Raw genomic sequence first — 24057 nt, forward strand, 5'->3', positions numbered from 1 at the left:
CTTCCTATCTCTCCATTTTAAGGTTCTAGTTCCAATCTCTGGCCTTTCCTATCTCTCCATTTTAAGGTTCTAGTTCCAATCTCTGGCCTTTCCTATCTCTCCATTTTAGCGGCTTTATGGTTTAGGTCGTCCCGCCTGAAATTTCTTTGTGGTTTCACATTGTTATAACTAAATCGTTGTTAATATATAGACTGATTAGGGTTTACTCAGTCAGGGTAATTTGTCATAGATTCATCGATCGTATCATCAATTGCAGAGGTGGATGCTGCTCAATAACATCTCTGTAAAAGTTGAAGAAGAGTCTCGCAGCTTAACAATGCCGAAAATGAGTTCTGCATTATTTTTGCGTGTAGCGATTATGATCCTACTTCCATGTTCATAATATAATCTCTCTGTCTTCTTATTGAAAATTTGAGGATATTACATCTTTGTTGCAGGGTTTTGGAAATGGTGTGATAAGGGATTTCAAACCGATTTCATTGATTTTTGGAAACTATTAATGATTATTTTTCCCTCTATACTGGCTACTCAGAATAACTGAACCGGGATTGATTAAGGATTAATTTTAAGCGACTTGAGATTCTCACTATTTTCGGTATTTGGTGCTGAATATTACTGAACTGGGAGTAGGTTCATAATCTCACATGCCAAAGTGATACAAATCCATGAAGGGTGTTGTGAACTGGGGGTATCCTCTTCAACTTTTATGAGATGGTTAAAATCTGTTACCAAGGATTGCTGGATTAACTCCATATATTGAAAGTCAGGTATACGACCGGTAATTTTTTTTATGTGAATTCAGTCGATCTTTCTGCTTTTCATGTTAATTCTTATCTATGTTATGAATTATAACTGTATACTTATTTTTTCTTTTATGCTTCAGGGTGAAAGTGGTGTTGGTTATTGTTCTGCTTATCTTTACTTTTATTGAGTACTTCTGCTGTGTTTTATTGTTTGATTTATGATGTCTTTGTTTTTTCATACTAATTGATTCTCTGTATCAAAAGCCAAAAGATGAAAAAAGAGATTGATTATCTCTAATTAAAACCAAATTCTTAAGAAGAATGCTTTTTGGGGTTGGTCCCATGATGGCATGTAATCTTTGAGACCTGATTGTCTGATGATGATAACTACAAGCATCTCTGCTGAGGACCAATTAAGCTCCAGTTTTCTTTGTTGAATTAAATTTGCTCTAATTGACTTTGGAGAATTAAGTTTGAAGAATATCTTAGTTATATTAGTGATTGATATAGATCTAATAGGACCTTAGGTATTCATGATCTCCCAATTTTTCATCAAAAGAAGAAGGCATTGAGAAAAGAATGGGGTTCTACTAATGCTTACCTTAATCTTTTGATTGAATCATGGGGTGGCGTTTTTATAGTTATATCCGCCTGAACTTTTGTGCTTTATCTAAGATGTATTTAGCCCCAAAATATGATTATCGCTATCTAATATTCATAGAGCTATCAGAAGAAGAAGCCCTTGGATACAAAGATATGTAAAATGGAATCCTAGAATTGAAGAATCTTCTTCTTCTCTTCTCAAGTTTGATGTAGATACATGAATATCCAAAGAAGAAGTTGTTTGGCCAAGCAAAATGGCGTCTTGGACAGATCAAGTATCAGAGAAAAAAAAAGAAGAATGGAAAAGAAAAGGAAAAGAGGTTGAGATTTGTCGAACATCTTGTCCCTATTAGATAATTAATGACAATAATTTTGTAATTTATGTGTCCGCCTTTGATGATGAAAATGAGCCACTTGTTTTCTCTGCTGTCTAGCCAAAACTTAGTAAAATAAATTAGTTTTAAAAATGGCCATAAAGTTGAATTTCGATATCTATTTAGTTAATCAGTAGAAATAGAGTTGCGAAAATAACATGTTTACCAAATTGAAAAAATGCTCCATGCTCTATTAGTACCAGTCAAAACAGCTATTGACAGTGGAGAAAATTGGAAGAAAATAGATCTATTTCTTAATCTTAGTGCTAAAATTAATTTTGTATCAAAGAATATTGGAAAGATTGGATAAAATCATCTTATATAGAAGGAATAGAAACAATGGATAGAACGATAAACATAAATGAATTTGCTATAAATGTCTCTATGTAAATAAGCAATTCTTGGTAATTATTGGCAAATTTTGTTGATATTGATGATGGAAGTTATCAAGCTGGAATTGGTTTTGTAACTCTTGATGAGACCAACCCTTATGCCAGTTTAAAAGATTTTCTTATCTTTGTAACAGAAGGGAATGAAGAGATTGTACTCAGAATTCTCCCTTTTTTAAAAATGAGGATGCATTGCTTATCAGGAAATCGTGTTTAATTATAAAATCATGAAAAATGCTAAACATTAAATGGGACCATGGAAAATATGAAATTATAAAGCAGATCAAGGGCATAGATTTAGAAGCAATTGTTGGATATAAAAGAATTTATAGAAGCTTTGAAAAAGTGTGGTGTTGAACATTCTTTAGAAAATTGAGATAAAGATTGACTCACTGTTCATATACCCACTCTCCATGAAATTCTAGTTCGTAAGTAATTCGATGTGATAAAGAGGAGGAAGTACTGAAATCTCAAGTTAAAGAATACTATTCTTTTGCAACTTTCATTGTTAGGAATCATTATGAAGAAGAAAGAGGAAAAGTCCATCTAGTCGTGAATTTTATTTATCTAAACCAAGTGACTGTTGACATAAAATGACTCCTGCCAAATAAAGAAGAATTAATCTAAAGGGTGGTAGAGAAAATGATTTTTTCCTAGTTTGATTAGAAATCTGGTTATCATCAAGTTGAAGATGATACTCACATCACAAACTTTTCCACTCCAGAGGGCTTATGAGTGATGGTGGTGTCATTTGGATTATAGAATACTCTCTCACCGTCTTAGGGAAGAATAGACACAATTTTTAAACTAATTTTTGAAATTGTGGAGGTTCATACTTAATCGAGATGATATCACCAACTTTCTGCTCATATAAGCTTTTTGGAGTAGAAAAGGAATTTAATAGTTAAAATAGTGAGCCATTTTTTACTTTTTGTGAACCTGGAATACACCGTAACTAAATCAATCGCTCCAAATCCCACCACGCTTTGTTGAGAAGGTCTGTGTGTGTTGGCTCAGATTGAGAAACTAGGAGCTAGAAAAATATGAACTCAAATATGGGGGGACAAGGACAATAGCCTAAAGTCTATTCCCATAAGAGGGGGAGAGAGAAAGGGAGGAGATACTGTCTTAAAGAAGAGAGAGAGTGAACTAGTCGTGAAGAGAGGAACACAACTAGAGTTGAAGAGAAGGATATAGAAACTATAAAAGAAGCTGAAGCCCTTCTCTTCTCCTCCCTCTCCTCTCCTCTCCTCTCCCTCTGTAATCAGAGCCCTAGGTTTGGGTCCTCCTTCCCCCAAGTTTGAGTTCCTATTTTCCTAGCTTTAAGTATTCTTAGTGCACGTGTGATAACATGAAGTTAGGGAGAAGAAGATGGAACTGACCTGTTACCGTTTATGTTTTGTGTTTGATAAAAAAAAGTAAGATATATAAAGAACTTCATTTTATTGTAGCTCTTCCCATCTTTACACACAAAAAAAGTTCCGTGGAAAACCACGGAACTTAAAAAAGGAACTTCGTAGTTGAAGCTCGCCCGATAAAACTGTCGCCCTAAAAAAATTTCTTCACCCCTCTCTTCGCGCCTCAGCCGCGCCAGAGCCTCTCGCCTTCAACGCAGCCAGTTTCTCTTCTTCCTTCCTTACCACTCTCACTAGGTACCTCTCTCCTCTCTTTATCTGTATATCTTTCTCCATTTCTAGAAAATGGTATTCTTCTCTCTCACTGTATTGAGAAGAAAGATCGTGCAGTGTCTCTCCCTAGGGTTTCACCAACTGCTAACTAGTTGTTTAAAGGGACGAGCATTCGGATTTCTCTCTCTAGGCCATTTTTAGAAAATGGTTTATCTCACTGGTTTAAAGGGACATGCACTCAGATTTATCTCTTTAGACCATTTGTAGAAAATGGTTTATCTCACTGGACATGCTTTTGCATTTCGGGTTTATCTGCACCTAAGGATTTTTTTTTTTTACGAGTCTTGTTACCCTAGCCCAAATCATTCTACTCAGTTTTGTTATGCAGTGAGTAGTTTCTTCCAGTATGACTTCTTTTTCACCCATTGATAGGTGCAAGGGATAGTATCTTGTGTTCAATTCTTAAGGGGCATCATTCTTGTCTACGTATGGTATTGCAAAATGGCAGTTCACAGGAACCACCATATACTTGAACTTCGACATCTCCTCTTATATGTTTGATACAACTACTAGTTGTTGGAAAAAGGTAAGAAACTATACTTTGCTTACTCTGCCTCATTTATCACCTGCCTATAATATATCTATTGCAAGAAAAAAGTTTGTGCAATTTTTTTTTTCTCTAAGAGAAAATTCAGCTAGTTGGGAATATGTTCCTTGGCATGATAGAAAATTTACGAGATGATGCAGATTTTCATGGCTAAACCCTTCCTCTGCAAATTTAGGCCTTGTCCATAATGGATTCTGTTTATCAAGTATGGTGTCTATGTATCTCAGTTTCGATTAATTGTTATTCGTGATGCTTTTCTACCACATATATTGGACCAAATTTAGGTCTTTTCATGCAATGCTTTGATGATTTAGAATTTTCGATGTATTTTCTGGAATTACCATGTTGATTTGGGGTTTTATAAGATGGGGTATTGTTCTTCATGAAAGGTTTCTATATTTCCCCTACAGCATAGAAGATCTATGCTTCCCTTACCATCCAGCCATCTAATTTTGATCAAGAGAGCCACTCATCGTTTAATCTTAGATCCGACGTCTCAAAGTATTCTATTTTTATTTTTTTTTAATAAAAATTGTACGGATATAAAATTTGGTATGTGCCATGTTATCATTGGGGCGCACCTATAAAAAAGATTAAAAATAATTTTTCGATAAAATATAATGACCGAAATGCCCCTTGAAACTTTGAGGGGTATTTTGGTCATTTTATTTTATTGAGTTTTTTTTATATATTTTTCGCTAGTGCAAGTTTAATAGAGGGCTGGACGTCCAAAATTTGGTGTCAAAATAGTTAATAGAAAAAAAATTAAAAATAAAATAGTGTAGAGACGTTACATTGTGATTGGGGCAGTCTTAGCCCTCCATTCAGAATGGACGATAAGGGGTAGTATATAAGTTTTATGCTGTAGGGGAAGCATAAAAAGCTTGCCCGTGTGTTTCACCTTTGAACTTATTTTCTTCGTCTATTTGGTATACTCTAGTTCTCTGATTGATGAATTTGCTGGATCTTTTTTCTTTCGATTTTGATTAACTGGTTTGCTTCTACAGTATGAATTTCACCGAAATTTACTTGATTATGTTTGCTATTAGCAGTATAGATTTGGAGTTTTGATGGTGATAACTGTTCTGTATGTAGATTGTATGCATACTGCTAGGTCATAGTACTTTTCTATCTGGTGCTCTGAATATCTTATATTATTGTTCCAGTGTTTGTAATGTCTTTTTAAGTAAATTCAGTTACTTCCTACCGGTGTTTTCACTATCAAATTCCATCAAAAAATTAATAAAAAAAGTAATAATTTCAAGGTCTCAACTTTAAGATTTTACATCTTGCCTATAACTTCTACAACTAATCAAACACTGATATAATCTTTCAGCATGTTATCAAACACAGGTACTTAGAATTTTTTTAACATTCCAGTAGGTTGTAAAACACAGAAGACGAGAACTTCTTACTTCCCAACAAAGGAGAACTTCCAATTTCCAAGGGACATATACCTTCCAGTTATCAAACATGCCTTTAGTCTTAACTCCATACTCATAGACTTTCGCAGCAAAGCGTGGTGGGATTTGGTGATGGCTTGTGAATATATATTTACAGACATTTAGAGCAACCTGCGAAAACCACATTCTGATAGGGTTCACTCCCCACTTATAAAAATTTAATAAATCCTTGGAATATTGAAGGCCCCCCAGTAATTCCTCCAAAAAGAGAAAAATGGGTATCTATTGATGCCCACTCTATTTTTTTTAATAGAATCACAGGCAAGTGTTTACTGGTTGAAATTTATATGCTTTATCTGCCCCAAAATATGGTTGTACTTGTTCAATATTTTATTGAACTATTGGGAAGTGAAGCTCTTGGATACGTTAGACCCTATAAATTGGAAGCCAAGAAGAGAGTAAAAAAAGGAGTACATTTTTCCTCATAGTTTGACACATGTACATGGAATTCTGAAGAGGAAGGAGTTTGGCAAATAAAAATGGCTTATTGGGCAACTATGGTATCAAATGAAGAAAAAGACAATGAAAAAGAAAAGGAAGATTGGGAACATGTTAAGCTTGAAGCTCCAATAAAAGAAAAAGTCCTCAATGAGTTTTACTCTTATTTTGAAGAAGAAAGATGAGGATGCTCCTCAAATGAGAATAGTGAGAACCAGACATTGTTCTGTTTCATCGTCAGACATCTCAGAAACTTTTGCAAATAATCCAAATTCCTCAAATAGAAATAAGGCAAATAAAAATGAGGCAAATAAAAATGATGAGAATAGCTATCTTAGAAAACATAGGACATGATATTGGTGTGGATATATCTAGTTTGAGTTTTGGTGATTTACCTCCAGGCAAACTGAGGCAAGAAATCATTTATTGGTTTTTTAAAAGCCTTATAGTAGTAGCTAAAAGATGGGCAAATAATGATAAGGTCAATCAAACATTAGGATAACTGCAAGGAAAAGCCAGATGGGGGTGCAGTAATGCACGATAATATCACAAATCTGATTATTAAGACAAATCACTGCAAAAAATGCGCTGCTAGAATCTCTGGTTCTATCTGATATAGTTGGGTACACAAGGGTGGGCATTTTAAAAATTGTTATAAAGCAAATTCTGAAAGTCTTGGTTAAAGATTGGGCCGAAGCTCTGTACACGACAGAAGGAGCATAACTCTATTATAGTCCAAAATTTTGAAAAGTTCAAAGAAGGAGGTCATTCAAGCCTTGCATATTTAATTTTAGAAATAAAGAAGAATCAAGGACCATATTTTGCACACACCTTGCTGCCCAATGTTTCCCATAAAGATCTGATAAAAAAAACAAGAGCCTATTTATGCAGCCAGAATTTTGGTTAGATTGGTTCATGATAAAGACTCTTGAAGACTTGACAAATGCTTATCATCATCATCAGCATTTAAGACTCATCCCAACTATTTGAAATCGAGCTATACCAATCATACTCTATGATTCTTTTTAATCAATGGTCATACCATTAGTCACCATATCTTTTCTCACTACTTCCACTTATGTCTTTTGTGACGTTATTTTTGGTCATTTAGAGCTTTCTACTGAATTAAATTATTTTTCCTAACCAATATTGTTCTAGGTCGCTATTGCATATGATCAGACCACTTACATCTACTTTCCATCATTCTATCGCATATTGGAGCTATCCTAAATTTCATCGAATGTATTCATTTTGAATTATATCATTCCTTGTTTTACTATTCATCTATTTCAATATTTTCATTTCAGTTATACTCATTATGTGGATTTGTTATTTCTTGACTATCCAGCATTCCATTCCATAAAGCTGGCCTATAGAACTTCTCTTTCAATTTCAATAGTATGCGGTAATCACATAAGAGTTTAGAAACACATTTTCACTTCATCTACTCAGATCTAATCATAAAAGCGACATTTTCCTCAATCTCTCATCTCTCATAGATTATTGACCCAAGATGTAAAAAATAATATCTTTTAGCTAGAAAAGGCCTTTGACAAAGAAAATGTCTTTTATCATTGGATATTTTTTTTTTATTTTTTTTTTAACTTCAGGTAAGAAAGCATCTTTGTCTTGTCTTTTGTCTCTTTTTAACCCATGGTTTTGAAATAGTCCAATGCACGATTTTGTAATAGTTTTACTTTTAGCTTATGGTTTTTAGCCCATGGTTTTCTAAACTACTTAAAAATTGTACTAGTGGTATTTGATACTTCTTTAGTCTATAACCATGTAATCTTTCAATTAATAACATTTGAGTTTGCTTCTTCAATCAAAGTGAGTGTTTTGTATCCAAAGCTTCTTAAATGAAGTCGTTTAATCCCATCTCAGTACATTAATTCAGATAATAATTATCTTTTTTTATTTTGGGTTTAATAACTGATTAAGTGTTTTCAAAAGATGAGCTGCATCAGTAAGTTGAATAAGCCTTAAAAGTCTCTCCTAATGGACACAAATAGTTTCCGAAAGCCTTCATCTATTGCATCATAGAGAATTCAGTTAGGGTGCTTGAACCCCTAACCTAACTCCTTTCCAGGTGATTATGCAGTCTCTGACCTCCTACTATTTTATCACTAAGTAGCTAAATTGCCTTCTTTGGCAAAACAGACTTTGATTCTTTATTTTTTATGCCTTTGTTTTTGGAATAAATTTGTAGGGCTTGAATATCTCGCTCCAGTGAATGCGCCTTCTATGATGGCATAGAGTTTCAACCCAACGTTTTAAACAAATTTTTTCAATGTTTGCTTTATAGAGAGTCTTTTAATTTCTGCTTGTGTATACTACCGCATTTGGTAAAACCAAGGAGTCTGATACTCATATTTTACCGTGATTACTTTAATAACTAGTTTTGCAGTATTCTCGAGTGATAGAACAACATGGGCTGATAGGATAATAATGGATAGGAGGATGTAGAATCACTAGGAAAAGAGTTAAGTCAGGGGACTAGCACCTCAATTAGCTTCTCTACGATGAAGTAGGTGGGGATTTTGAGAAATTGTTCATATATGTCAGGAGAGTCTTTTAAGGTTTATTCAGCCTCTTGATTATAGATCAGCTTTCAAAAACATTTTTGTGTTCTTTAATTGGTACTCAAAGTAATGCATTGGGTTGAGGTTATGCGATTTTACTTAAAAAGCTTTGAGTATAGACTACCCATTTAATCGAGGTAAACACAATGTTCAACTCTTGCATTTCCTAATGAGATGTTAAATATTTATATATGTCAAAAAGTGCTTAATGCCACTTGTACATTCCTTAAATAGTCTACAAAACCATGAGCTAAAAGATATTTTCAGAGTGGTATCTCAATTTGCGCTTTTTTTTTTGTACCTAAGGTTGGCAGTGTGGTGTGGAAAATAGTGATTTTGTGGGAAGTTTCGAAGGAACGTAATAGAAGTTTTAACGGGGAGAATTTACTTTTTGACAATTTCCAATAACATAAAGCTGATTCAGTTACAAAGTAGGGCTGAGGTATCTCTGAGAGGGATGTTATGTTTAATTTATGCTTAACACTCGTTGAATGTCAAGCAGACTGGACAGTCAGCTTGTCTTGAAGCATTGAATAAGTTTGCCAATTGGTCATGATTAGAGATAGTGAACATTAAGATTTTTACGAAGCACAGTTTCACAAACAAAGTGATGGTCAACCTCTATGTGCTTAGTACGTGCATGAAATACTGGATTAGTAGCTAAAAATAGTGCACAACTGTTGTTGTACCAAATGATTAATGGAGAAGGTAAAAAAAATGTACAAGTCCTTGAAAAGCATGTGAATCCAATGCCAACTCTTCTCCATGACGATGGCACTAACACCATTGTTCTAATCTATGACGACGATATTCTTATCCTTGGCAATAGTGGCATCCAGTTAAATATATTGATCCATGATCTTGAGCTTCTCTTCACCATGAAGGACCTTGGGCCCTTACATTATTTTTTGGGCATCGAGGTACATTGCTCACTTAAGGGAATCTCTTTATGTCAATTTAAATATATTGCGGACGTATTTGTACGATCTAAAATGATTGGGGTCAAACCTTACACAACTCCTGCTGTCATTGGTAGCAAATTATCTTAGGATACAGGCGATCCATTCCTGATGGTATTGAGTATCGGAGTATCGCTGGTGCTCTCCAATATTTAATAATAACATGGCCCAACATTGCTTTTCCCGTTAATCAAGTGTGTCAATTTATGAACAGCTCCACTGTGATACACTGGGTTGTTATCAAACACATTCTACAGTATCTTAAAGGCATGATTGATTATGGTCTTCACTTTTAGCCGGACAACTAAATCTGGTTGCTTATTTTGTTGCGGATTGCGCTGGCAGTTCAGATGATCTCCTGTTGACAAGTGGTTATTGCGTTTACTTTGGTAGCAACTTCATCTCATAGAGTGCTAAGAAACAACTCGTTGTTGTTAGGTCAAGTACAAAATCTGAATATATATCTTTGGCTTGTACTGCTGTCGAGTTATATTGGATTCACATTTTTCTCAAGGACTTGCACAATTTTTTACCTTATCTAATCCAGTATTTCATGCACATATTAAACACATGGAGGTTGACTTTCACTTTGTTCGCAAAAATGTGCTTCGTAAAGGTCTTGATGTTCTCTATCTCTACCGATGACCAAGTGGCAGACTTATTCGTTAAAGTACTGCACTTTGTTAAGTTTCACATGCTTCGTGACAAGTTGATCGTCTGTCCCTCTATTTGCTCGGACGTTCTGCTTGAGGGCGTGTATTAATGAACTTGTAAAACTTCATTTCATCAAATCTATCACCACCTCATCAACAACAAACAAATCATCTAATTCTTATCATAAATGAGATATTTAAGGTTGATCATATCAATTTGTTGAGTGTATATGGTTTTGCACTTATCTGGTAAATGTATATAAATATATCAATAGATGTCACTCCTCTCATCTCAAAATATGAGAGAGTTTCAAAGTCTATCTCTCTATCTGGAGTTTTAACGTCACACTCTCTCTCTCTAGTTAAGTTGAATTATATGTATGTGTGTGAAAAAGAGAGATTAGATGGTGGTCTTTTTAGATGAGCGAGAGAAAGTTGATGAATTATATGTATGTGTGTGAAAAAGAGAGATTAGATGGTGGTCTTTTTAGATGAGCGAGAGATCATATGATGGTCTTTTTAGATGAGCAATGTTCGGCCCAGTGGATGAGTTCAGTTATGCATACGATTCTTGTGCAGAAATTAGAGATACGCGTGATACAGAACGAGAGGGGGTGGCGGAATACTTTAGGGTAAGGTTTGTATAAGGTGTCAACCTTATACTATTGAAGTAAGGTGCGCCTCAAAACTATGTCGAAAATACTGTCTCGGTGACACAAAGCTTTGTAATGATGTGAAAATCCATTATTGCCCCAATAATGAAATTTAAAGTTTAAAGTTCTAAGCAGATTTATAAGAACTTGAAAGTCTTGAAAATGGACGGTCTAGATAATGTATTAAAAGATAAACTATTTTTAGGATTAGAAATGCCCTTTCTTTTTTATGTAATTTCGAGGTCGAGATGATGGATATGAGCATTTTCCACAACAACCTTTACTATTAGGTTTTTTAGGTGTACCTTACCCCTACGGTGTAAGGTTTAGACAGTATATAAACTTTTTCCCACTTTAAATGGGTAAAACTTCTTCCCAGGCCAATTGAGTTTATATTTCGTTTTTTTTGTCAATTAACCGTGTCTTGAGGGGGAGAGATGCGTATCATTTGGGTAAGAGTAGAGTTTGGAGGTTCAAAGACACTTGAACAAAACCCAAATGGGAAACAACTATGCTAGTCCCTTGATTAATTGCATTTTTGTAGCTGGGGAGAAACTACAAAAAAAAAAATAGATTGAGGGCCTATGATTTGAGAGTGAGAGAGAGAGAGAGGTGTGTCAGATTCTTTAGCTACCAGAGATGTTTATTTTCAGTCTTTGATTATATCGGATAGTTCATAATTAATAAAAGTAAGGAACATTGTCATAAAAAAAAAGAAAAAAAAAGAGAGAGACCTGGAACTTTGAACTATAGACCTGGTTGCCCGCTCGTCTTCTCCTGTTTTATCTCACTTGGCGTTTGCTTTGTATTGCAAAAGTTTTTTACTTTGAAGCTTCAACTTTCATATTTTCAAGCAATCGTCTTTCAATTAATTTCAAGGAGCTGCCTTCCCTTCTCTTACGTTGCTTCACCTCCTTGCTTTCTTTGATGTTTCTTGGCTTTGTTAGTTGTTATCTCTGTCTAGGTTTCTACTTTCAATGAAGCTTATTTCAATCATTCTTATAGCTTTACTCTGAGGTCATATCATTCTTCAATTTTTTTTGTTGTTTTGTATGTTGACAAGTGTGGAAAAAAACTTGGGCGAGCCAATTCAGGCTCGCCATGAGTACTTATTTTTGTATTTTTTCTTCTTTTTATATTTTTTCTATAAGGAGTCACCATGAGTACTTATTTTTATATTCTTTCTTCTTTTTATATTATTTCTAAAAGGACCTTGTCATAAATTGATTTTTTCAAAATTCATGTTTTTATTATTTTTTTTTATCTCATTTAGAAATGTTTTCTTTAATTGTACTTTAGACATATATTTCTTATTTTTTTGGATTTTTTGAAAGTTTTTAATACTTTTAGGTTTGGCCAGACCTAGCTCGAGTTTACTCGCCTCCGGTTGGGGCCAAGTCCCGTCCCCGAGTTGTGGCTTTGTACACTGGTGTTGACAAATGGACCCCAAATGTTATGGGTGTGCGCAATGTAAGTGTACTCTTAATGTGACAAAATACTATACAGTCTGTGTATGTGTATAAGTGTCTGAAAAACATGCAAGTATGCAATAAACAAATAAAAGTGCTGGATCTAAGACTTACATGGATCACATTTTCAGCTTACATCTACATGAAAAAGAGATGAACAATCCGGAATTACAATAGATACGATAGAGTAAACTACCTACCAAGGGTGGAGCAAGCCAATGTCATTTGAGAGCACCATTTTCAATGAATTAGCCACTTTAACTCAGCTAACCGGGAAACCTTTTGCTTATATCTGCCTTTCACAAAAATACAAGAGATGAAATTTGTCTTTTTTGGACTCATTGAAAGTGTGGCCCTTGATAGAGTAGAATGACAAATCAAGATTTGTGTGGTTAACTTCAGATAATTGAAAAAAAGATGATGATGATGGAACTTATGTTTTTATCAACTTTCAATTTAAATAGAAAAATGAAAGAAGCCAAAAAAAGGTTCAAGAGTAACCCAGTAAAGTTTTCAGTTCTCATCAAGAAAGTTTAAAAGACTCTGATTTAGCTTGAAAATATGACAAAGGCCAAAAGATTCATTTGTTTTTTAAGTGCCCACCAAGAAGAGAGGGAGAGAGGAATATACTGTAATAACAGAAAAGATCCAATTTTGGAGATAGCGATCTAGGAGAGAAAGGCAGGCCCTATAATTTTGTGTAACAATGTAGTAAAAAAGCTTAAAATAATTCCAATCTTGATGCCGACCTAGAAGAAGAAGAGAGAAAGAGTAATGTACAAAATCTACGAGTAATACAAAAACTAAGAAAAACACAAGTTTCAACCTAAGTTACCCTGTGAGATAAAAAGAGAATGATCCAACGTTGAGTGTTAAAACCACCAGCGTCAATTTCATCGCATCTGATTGTTAGAGAGAGGCATGGGTGGGCTAGTTCAGTGTTCAAAAGGAATCAGGCTGGGCCGACTAGTCGGTCCTAGCTTGATTCGATTAGTCGGACCGCTTCCGACTAAATTGACCAATTAGTGTTTTGATTTTTCCTTTAAAACTGTAATTTCAGTAAAAAAAATCCCAAAAAAATTGTATTTTTTTAAAAAGATTTACTTGTATTTTTTTTTATATATTATCATATAAAAAACAGAAAAAATAAATACTATAGGTATAATTGGATTTTGTGGAAAAATTTTAGGTACCTAAAGAAATATTAGTGATCTAGTAATTGAAGGAAATTAGAGTGTGAGAAAGAACCCAGCAGAGAGAGAGAGAGAGAGAGAGAGAGAGAGGGTGGGGCATTACCCTGCCAGCAGTAGTGAGTGAGATAGACGTTGGGGCAGGCTGGCCTGAGAACCCACTATCAGAGAGAGTGAGAGAGACACTGCGCCAACAGTTGGCGAGAGAGAACCCAACAGAGAGTGACATAAATAGAACCCAACAGAGAGTGAGATAAAAATAACTCAACAGAGAGTGAGGTTGGGGTAGGCTCGCGCCCCAATAATGAGTGATGTGAGAGAGGGAGAAAGAGACGTGAGAGAGGTTGGGGCAGTCCTCTGCCCCAATAGTTCTAGAGAGAGAGAGTGAGATAGACATTGGGGCATGCCTGTGCCAACAGTTAGAGATGGAGTGAGAGAAAAAAGTGAACCCAACAGTTAAGAGTGAGATGGATAGGGAGATAGAGAGGTGAGAGAGAGGTTGGGGCAGTTCCCTGTTCCAACATTCCAGAGGGAGAGAACGAGAGTGAGAGATGTTGGGGCAGGCTTACCCCAACTGTTAGAGAGAGAGAGAGAGAGGGAGAGAGAGGTGACGGAGGTTGGGGCAGGGGAGAGAGAGAGAGAGAGAGAGAGAGGTGACGGAGGTTGGGGCAATCCCCTGCCCCAACAGTTCTAGAGAGAGAATTAGAGAAAGAGAGAGAGAGAGATGTAGCCCCAAAGTTAGAGAGAGTGTGAGAGAGCAAAGGAGAACCCAACTGAGAGAGAGCTTGTAACAGTGCACAAATTGGGTCGACTATAAATCGTCTGATCAGTGTACTGAATTTTTTTTTCAAAATACATGACTCTTGAAATCAAGACAACTCGAGATTGGCTAGTGACTAATCCCGATTAAGTGGGCTGATTTTTAAAAAATTGATCGCTCTTTTGAACACTGATCTAGTTGGCAACAGGGCACAAGATGGAAGGGCATGACGAGCTCATTGGGGAGATTTATAGGTGAAAGAGCATTTCAAACCTCTACTCCCAAACCCACCGGGACATGTTTCTTTTCTCTCATCCTTTTTCACTTCTCATGGGTTTGCTCTAATTTTTTTCACTCTTTTATGGGTTGGTCCTTTATTTGAGAGGTCCAGGCCTTTCTCTCTCTCTCTTAGTCAGGTGGGTGAGCGTCATTTTCTCTCTCTTGTTCGAGTGGGTTCATTTTAGGTGACTTGTTTATCAGGTCACTCCATATCTCACGGACGGCCCTGATCCAATGGAAAATTTGTTGGGTCGCACAAGCCTATCGGCGTGGCAGGGTCACATACAATCATTTCCTTAGTAATAATAGCAGGCTTTATGACGTAGCCATGAACTTGATACAATATTAATTAATCTCTAATCATTTATGATGGAAAAAGCTTAAGCAATCACTTATATAAAACCATGTACAACAATATGGATTTTTATTTGCTTATTAATAGGAGCCCGAAAAGGTTTTTTAAAGCATCAAAGGAGTTAAGACAAGGCGATCCCCTGTCACGTTTTAGTTCACTTTAGCGGCAAAAGGTTTCAGAGTGTCGTTACAAAATGTAGAAAGAAGACATTGTTTTAAGGGTTTTAAGGTATCTTCAACTGGCCATGTATTTTTCACTTGTAATATGTTGATGCTATTTTAATTTTTGTAATGTTAATCATATTCTAAACATTTGATGGTTTTTGTGATGCCGTGAGATGACTTTGGGACAAAAAGTTAATTTTGAGAAACATCGATAATTGGGTTGTTGTGGTGAGTTAGTAAATCTTTTGGCATTCCATACGGATTATCGTGTGGAGCAATTTCCTATTAAGCATTTGGGATTGCCAATCTCATATTCGAGACCATCTAGGGCAGCTTGGGACCCAGTTTGAAAGGGTTCCAAGTGAAACTAGATTTATGGAAGGTGAAATTCTCATCTTTAGGGCGGCGTATAACTTTAATCAAGTCTTTCTTTTACAAATCTTCCAATGTACCAAATGTCTCTTCTAATCATTCTTAGAGCAATCACTAGAAATATAAAACAAATGAATAATTTTTTTGGGGATCATATGTTAATGGAAATAGGTATTATTTGATTAGTTGAGATAGAGTTTGTAATACTAAAAAGAAAGGTGAGCTGGGAGTAACAAAGCTAAAGATTGTGAATCAAGCTTTGCTAGCCAAATGGTGGTGGAGATCAATGTAGAATGATGAACAGTTATAGGGGTAGGTATTTGTGGAAAAGTATGGCATAGACCATTATCTTGATATAATTGCTTAGGCAGAGAGCCTTCTCATCAGTTGCACTTGTCGTTTGAGACCTTTTTGGATAATTATTTGTTCTTATACTAGGGTGTCAGATGTGATTTTGTTTTGCAGCTTTCTGGTTTATTAAAGGATTTGGAAAGTGTTCCTCCTTCACGAAAGATGAAAATGATGGCATATTCTTGGTTAAGTCAACTTATCATATACTATTTCACGATCGATTAATGTGGGTGCAACATATGTTGAATAAAATTTGGAAACATCATGTTAAGGTGTAGCTTTCATGTGGATTCTTATGCAAGGTAGGATTATAACAGTGGATGATCTTAAGGAAGGATAGAATTATGGTCAATATTTGTTTATGAAAAAATTGTATATAAGGATGCTACCTTATAATATAGAACTACAGATGGCCCTCAAAAATCCATCAGAAAAGGTAGTTTTAATGTTGAAAAACCTTTTGATTGATTATCTCGACGTCAAGATGTATGACTATGAAAAATACAAAGATTTTAAGTATCAAAAATAGTGCATTTTACAACATATTATCTACACCGTCCATTTTTTAGATTTTCATATGTTTATTGATCTACTTGATTTTAACCATTTTTTAAATTTAAAATTTATAATTAGATATAAAAATAGATTTTGAGATAATCTTAAGAACATTTTACATCAAAATTATATACCATGATAAAATTTGAAGGGCACGTTACCTCTACACCATAGATACATCCGTATGCAAACTGCACCATTTGTTTATTGTGTAAGGAAAATGAAGAAAGTGAAGATCGTTTGTTTCTATATTGCTCATTTACATTTCATATTTTTACAAAGATGGAAATCCCGATGTTACTTCTAAGGAGTCATAAAGAGATTTGGGAGCAGTAGAGTCTAGATGTCCCACCTAAGATTGGGAAGATGGTTTGAGAAATATATTGGGGCAACGATCTCATGGGAAATTTGGTTGGAGAGGAATGGGAGTGCATACTTTGTGGAGTTGGTATTCAATTATTATAATAGAAGGAATGGGGTTTCTATGGCAGATATAGCTCTAAATTTGGTTGAGTTGATCAATCAAAAGGAACCCATGATAGGAGGTGAAAATATAACCTCTTTTGGGAACTCGGGGCCGGCAGGCATTAGTGAAATTGTTAGAAATTATGATGGTCCTATGATATTTTGTTTTGCTGGCCTGTGTGGTTGCGCTACAATAAACTAAACAGAGCTTAATGCTCTACTACATGGACTTAAGCTTTTATTAGATAGAGAAATTGGAGAATTTGGTTAAGAGGGGCTTTCTTAATGCAATTAATGGGTGTAATAAGGAGTCCATACCACCTTCGAGACTCAAATTGATTTGGATGAAAATCATAGACATTCGTAGCAATATAAAGGTCTCATTTTAGACTGTACAGAGAAGCTAATGATGTGGTTGATGGTATAGCCAAATGAAGGGTTTCTTAACATAATTTAGAAGTGTCAGATACTTCATTATCTTGTTATTTTTGTAATCATCCTTTAAGTTTAATACTAAGAAATAGAAAATTGCTCCATGAGTCGGGGGACGCATTTCTACATGCGCGACCCTCAAGATATAAAGCATCCATCTTAAAGATAGATGTAAATGGGTGGTCTATCTAATAATAGTTGAAACCAACGGCCCAAATGTTTTATTTATAAAATTATTTTTTAATTTTTTTATTTATTTATATTCGTGATCTCCATTTAAAGATTATATGTCCTTAAAAAATAGGTCCAAATATCGATAAAAAAAAAAAAGACTTTTAAGAGAGACTAATTTCTATATGTAATATTGTCAAAAAAAGAAGAAGATGGGTGCAGCTTGTATAGAGCCGAGGCTCTAAACAATCAAACTAAAATGCCCTTCAAATAGTGTCGAGAAATGTGGTTTCAATACGGAAAATTTTGAGATAGCCTTAAAATATATTTTCATATGTAATTATAAAATTTAAAGTTTCAAAAATAATGTAGATCGAACAGATATATGAAAACTTAAAAATCTTGAAAATTGATGGTAAAAAAATGCGTTACAAGATGCACTATTTCTAAAACTTGAAATCCAGTTTTTTCTCAAGACCATATGTCTTGATGTCAAGATGATTAATTTGAGGATATTTGAGCATCAAAACAACTTCTTCTAGTAAAATTTTTGAGTTGGGCTCCAATTCGATTGTTTAGAGCCTTGCAAAACAATTGTTTAGAGCCTTGGCTCTATATAAATCTTTTCCAAAAACAGATCAGTCATTTTTCTTTTCCTTTAAGTCCATTTGCTTGCACGGGTGAAGAACGGACGGCCCCATTGTAAGGAAGTCTGCTCCAACAAAATCTAAACCGCACATCGGAGCCAGGTCACAATAATTGTACTTTTTTAATATTTTTGTCAATTTTAAGGGTACCTTTAGTCATTTTTCCTCCTACCTGATTCCGTTAATTTTCTCAACGTGCCGTGAGGGAATTTAGATCTTCAAGCAAGAGACAAGGCCGAACCGGGTATTTTCTCAAGCTTGGCCTTCCATTTCCGTTCCCTTCCTGCCTCCGTTGGATTAGAGAAAGAGTTGCAGGAGAGAATAAACTGGTTTAGGCTTTCTCTCTGCTCTCCTTCTCTCCCCTTATCTTTTTCATTTTTTCGCAATGGGAAAGACGCGATCATTCAAGGAGGAGTACAGCTTAGGTTTGTTCAACTAATCATCTCTTTCTATCTCTCTTGTACTCTCTGAATTTCTGTGTCTAAATTTTTAAAACATGTTTTTTGTTTTTTTGCAGAGGAGAGAGAAGCAGAGTCCAGAAGTATCATCTCCAAGTATCCGGATAGAATTCCTGTGAGTATTGTTTAGTATTTTTTAATCGATTTTATTTGCTGTTTTTCGATTATTTCTTGGATTTAGGTCTGAAATTGCTGTGTTTGGTTTTCCCTATAATTTTCATGGTAATTTAATGGCAATCGGTCTCTAATATTATTTTTTGTCAATGTGTTATTACTAGGAAGCTGGGTAGGCATTTCAGTTTGGTTTCCTGGATAAATTTCTTTATGCTTCTTGCGAATTTTTCGCTCTTCTGATTGCACATCTTCTCTTGTAGTTTATTATCTGTTTTTTTCTGAGTTAGTCTAACTATTTGATTTTCATTTTTACGGCAATTTAGTGTATTTTCATGTTTTTGCTGATAAGTACTCGTCTTTTAGGGTTTTCCTGCAATTGGGGTCTGAATTGTTTATAATTCTCAATTGTTAGTGGAATTTAGTTAGTGTTATGGGACTCGCCTCGCCATGGTACTCGGCTGCAGTGCAGGGCCAAAAGCCCTTGAAAAAAAATATGGAAAAATAAAATAAAGGTAATAAAAGTACAATAAGACCAAAAGCAACTTAAAAGTCCAAATAATCTCAAAAATATATAATAAATGGATTTAGAAAAAAATATTTATAATTGGGACATTTAAACAATCTAAAAAAAGGTAAATATAAAAGGAAAAAAGTTTATATAATGTTGTAACCTTTTACTATTGAAGTAAGTGCCACCTAAAAAATCAGTAGAAAAGAGCGTTTCGAAGTTGTAAAATCTTCCAATTAATCATCGACCTTGAGATTTATAGATATAAAGGGAAAAAGAATTTCAAGCTCCAAAGTACTGCATATTGTAACAAGTTATCTGGACTGTCTATTTTCAAGATTTTCTAGTGTTTATAGATCTGCTCGATCTGCACCATTTTTAGAACTTGAAAAATTCAACACAGATTTTTAAACTGTCGTAAGGTTTCCGACGGTGGAACTACATCTTCTAAAAAATTTTGGAGGTGCGCGTTACTTGAACAATATAAGGTGGGCACCTTATACCAACCTCACCCAATGTATAAATAGGGATTATGGCAAAAAATACTCACCAATCGTTTGCCAAAACATTCAAATTATATAAAAACTTTTTTAAACAATATTCCCTTTTTGGATTTGCTCATACAACTCGGGGTAACTCGGCCTCGCCACCTGAGTCCGAGTGGATGAATCTCGTAACAATGATTTTGATAATTTTTCTTTAATATTGGACTTCATATAGGTTTTTATGTTTAGTTCCTTGAGTTTTTCATTTATTCTTATTTTAGTAATTCGATTCCTAGTATACTTTTAAGGTTATTGCCCAACATTGAGGTCTCAACTGGTGTGGATATTTCATTTTTTGTTAAAATGTTTTTGTTATTTAAAGTAACTTTTTCTTTTATCTGTTCTATCTTCCTGTTGTATCCCTTTATATCATTTATTTCATGTGGTATCACAATGTGTAATAGCTTTTATGAACATGTTGGTTATTGACAAATGGTTGTTCTAGAACTTCGCTAAATAGGGTCTACATCAATATGAATCAAGGTTCAATCACTTGGCTCAGGCCCTGCCAAGTTACTCAAGTGAGTCCGAGTGGACTCAGCTAATAGTGTATCAGCCCATAAAAGAGCTAATAAATATTTTGTTTATGATTTTTTATACAACCCAAGTTCGCACCTAGGAACTCAGCTCCAAGCTGCCAAGTCCAAGTCAACTTGGCCAAGTTTTAAAACCATGATAGGAATTTTCTGTTTTTTTTCACTCTTCCATTTTTCTTTTGGTTGGTTAGCTGGGGTACGAGCCTATCTGATGCAACGAAAACAAAGAGAGGAAAGAGATTCCAATGCCACACGAAAATCCCCAATCAAATACACCACAAGTACGAAACAAGAGTGAGAACCAATCAGCTATGCAAGCTTTCTCCAAGGATGTACACCATTTTTTTACTATCAGTTGGAGTGTGAAAAAATTCCACGTTCCCCTGTAAGGCCACACACTTTTCCTTTTTATATATATAGAAAAATAAAGAAAAAAAATTAGACTTCTCAAACTAAAGGACTCCTAACCAAATTCCTCATCTTTCCTTGATTTGCAAGTTATCCCATCTTTCTATCCTTCTATTCACGCACCTCTAACCAAAATCCCCATAAAATAGGAACCCCACACACTACTGAAATCAAATATATCTTTACCCCTTCCCATTTACCCTTTAGAAACAAATAATGACTATCAGCTATCAAGCACAAAATAATCATGCCTTAGCTGTGTCATTCCTTGCCAAAAAGAATTTGACTCTGGTGAGTTTGCAACATCATAGTCTTCAAGGATCTTCCTATCAGGACTTCTAAAATTCATGTGCTCTCTGACCGAGTTTTTCCGAACCATTTGGACATGAAACTTTTGATATTCATCTCCACGAGTCTTTATGACATCAACGTCAAGGACTTGCTGCACTCGGTCTTTAGGCGCTTGTGGAATTTGTTGCTGTCAATCATCTATCACTACTTGATTAACTTTCCCAGTGTGGTACTCATAAAGATCTGCCACATTAAAAATGGAGATTTATTGAGGTCTCTTGAGAGCTCATCCGTATGAGCATTGGTTCCCATCTTCTTGAGTGCTTTACATGGTCTGACCTTAAACCTCAACTTATGATGAGTACCAATTAGAAATCTTTCCTTTCTCAAGTAGACCATCACATGACCATCAACCTGAAATTCCTTGATTCTACATTGGGAATCAACTTCTTTCTTGTATTTGGCAGTTTTTTCTTCTACTTTCTCATGCACCTGCATGTGTAATTCGTGTACTGCTGAGTCACACACATACACACGATGAGAAATCACACGCGCAATGAGCACCTTTGCACAAACTGAAACGCACAAACTAATCCATGCGCATAGCAGAACCAAACCACTCCAAAAATTTTGAGAGAAAACGATTTGCTCGATTCATTAACATGAAAAATAGTGTATAAAACACATGACTCCTCTCGGCTCTCCCTTTTGACCTCATGTCTCTCTATAACTTCTCTCTCTCTCTTGTTTTTTTTTGGGTAATTACTCTCTCGTTAATGCATCATTCTTGTTGAGTTGTGTCCTAGAAGAATCGCGCATACATGGAAAACGCAAACAAAGGCAGACTATCTTGTGTTGGACTCTCTTATTAATCCGAGCGCCACATTCAAAATCTACATGTCAAACGTGAGCACGAACAACTTGTAAATAACAAAAGCATGCACACCACGAAGCAATGGAGCAAATATCACCAAAGTCTCTAGAGAGAGAAGCTCTCACATTATGCACAAGGATCTTCACTTTATTGCTTTGTAACGTAGTATCAATAATCATGTATATATATATACATATATATATATGGAAAAAGATGGGATTAGCCCACTAGGTCATATGAACATATGAGCCCAACGTCCCAAATTGAATCTGGGCCGATTTGACAATCACGGATGTCCGGTAGTGTTTGAATTTTAGTTTTTTTTCTACAAATTCAAATCACTTGAAATTTTAGACGTGTGTGGATAAAAAATAGGTGAATCTTTAAAAAATATCAAAAAAATATTTTACATGAAAAAAATTGACCAAAATACTCCCGAAATGTTTAGGGGGGTATTTTGGTCATTTTGTTTTTTGACAGATACTTTTTTATATATTTTTATTAGGTGCGCCTTGATGAGAAGAACTCGCACCTAAAATTTCAAGTGATTTGGATATGTAAAAAAAAAAAAAATTTCAAGCACTACCGAACATCCGTGATCATCAGATCGGCCCAGATTCAATCTGGACCGTTGGGCTCATATGTTCATATGAGCTAGTGGGCTAATCCCATCTTTTCCCTATATATATATATATATATATATATATATTATAAGATAAGTCCTACCTAATAAATGATTCCTAGTGAATTCAACCATACGTAGTCATTATCTTCTTTTAGAAAGAGATACAAAAACTCAATAAAAACATGGGATAACTTCATCCTTATCATGCTTGTCCAAATATTGACTCCACATTTGTAGGAAAAGCAATTAATATTTATCTTACCAAATTTAAAAAATGAAAAAATAAAAATATAAATTGACTATGTATTGATTTGGCCTTTGTGATCAAATGTTCAATCTTGTATCACTTTTGGTTGTTCTGCCGGTTTGACCCCACCAGCTTGTGTGAGAGTGAGCAATTGATGCAGATAAAAATTAGGAAAAATTCAGAATTGCAATTTTGTTATTTTCTGAATTTATCATTTTAGGAATGAGTAGCGTGAGTTTTTAGGAAAGGTAAATTTTGGTGTGAGCTATTTTTTTTAAGCTTATCTTAGATTTAGTGAGAGATTAAAAGGGGATTTAAATATGAGAAAGATATGTGATTTAGGTATGAGAAGGATAAGGGGAGTACGTGAAGATGTGGGAAATTTCCTTCATTCAAGGGACTCCAGATGGGTGGAAAGAGTTTAAATTAACTAAAAAAAAGGAAGGAGGAAGAGAGAAAATAGGAAGAATAAGAGAGAGAAAATAGGGAGCTTGGAAAAAACATGCAAGTTAGAGAGAGAGAGAGGTATTTTTTTAAGTTATTGTTTATGTTTTTTAGTTTATTTAAAGGGAGATATCCGTTCATTGTAAAGGATAAGAGAATGATCAAAGAATGAGAACTAAGAAAAATTGATATTGTGAAATGATCGTTTTTGGGGTGGACTCCCTTGCAGACCTTGAGAGAGGGTTATATTCTTTCAACCATTTTATTTTTTTATTTTTATTGTTCTAGTTTTATTTTCTCCGAGCATCAGTTGGTATTAGAGCCCTAAGATCCGTGCTGATATGGGGAGCCTTGAGATCCGTGATCTAATTATAGAAGATGTTCGAAGAGAAGTTCGTGACATGAATCAGCGGTTGCAGCGATTGGATCAAAAATTTGACAGACTCAAAGAAGACCTAGTAGGGCGCATTAAAAAAGTAGTAGAACAAGGTCTACGAGATATATTTCATAGATTGCAATCGGAACAAGAGCAAGAAGAGTATGAAGAGGTAGATCTCGATACAAAAGACGAAGCTGATAACCCCAATGTGAAAGAAATTTTGAAAATCAATTATGAAGACGATATGTGTGATGCAGTATTAGAAATCCAACCTTGTGAGTCTAAAGGAGAATTCAAGAATTAGCCCATGATCCTAGTGTTCTACT

General features: G+C 35.0%; 1 protein-coding gene, 1 long non-coding RNA gene and 1 other non-coding gene across 4 annotated transcripts in view; all 3 read left to right on the top strand.

The window, feature by feature from the left end:
* The first annotated feature begins 1081 nt into the window (after nucleotides 1-1081).
* On the top strand, nucleotides 1082-1153 carry LOC148783369 (small nucleolar RNA R66). Its single transcript, XR_016050731.1, has one exon. It is a non-coding gene; the product is annotated as a small nucleolar RNA R66 (small nucleolar RNA).
* Nucleotides 1154-4185: 3032 nt separating this feature from the next.
* LOC148783370 (uncharacterized) lies at nucleotides 4186-11058 on the top strand. Its single transcript, XR_016049709.1, has 2 exons — nucleotides 4186-4323; nucleotides 11019-11058. It is a non-coding gene; the product is annotated as an uncharacterized LOC148783370 (long non-coding RNA).
* Nucleotides 11059-18602: 7544 nt separating this feature from the next.
* Nucleotides 18603-24057, top strand: part of LOC18431377 (autophagy-related protein 8i) — a 36984-nt gene continuing 31529 nt past the window's right edge. For both annotated transcript variants that reach the window (XM_088858731.1, XM_006841502.4), the window contains exons 1-2: nucleotides 18603-18727; nucleotides 18820-18875. In XM_088858731.1, coding sequence (XP_088714857.1) covers nucleotides 18688-18727; nucleotides 18820-18875 — 96 coding nt within the window. In that variant the 5' untranslated portion in view covers nucleotides 18603-18687. The remainder of the gene's footprint in view (nucleotides 18728-18819; nucleotides 18876-24057) is intronic.

This window comes from Amborella trichopoda, chromosome 2, assembly GCF_054954075.1.
Source record: "Amborella trichopoda isolate Santa Cruz 75 chromosome 2, AtrichopodaSantaCruz75HAP2 v2.0, whole genome shotgun sequence".
NCBI lineage: Eukaryota > Viridiplantae > Streptophyta > Magnoliopsida > Amborellales > Amborellaceae > Amborella > Amborella trichopoda.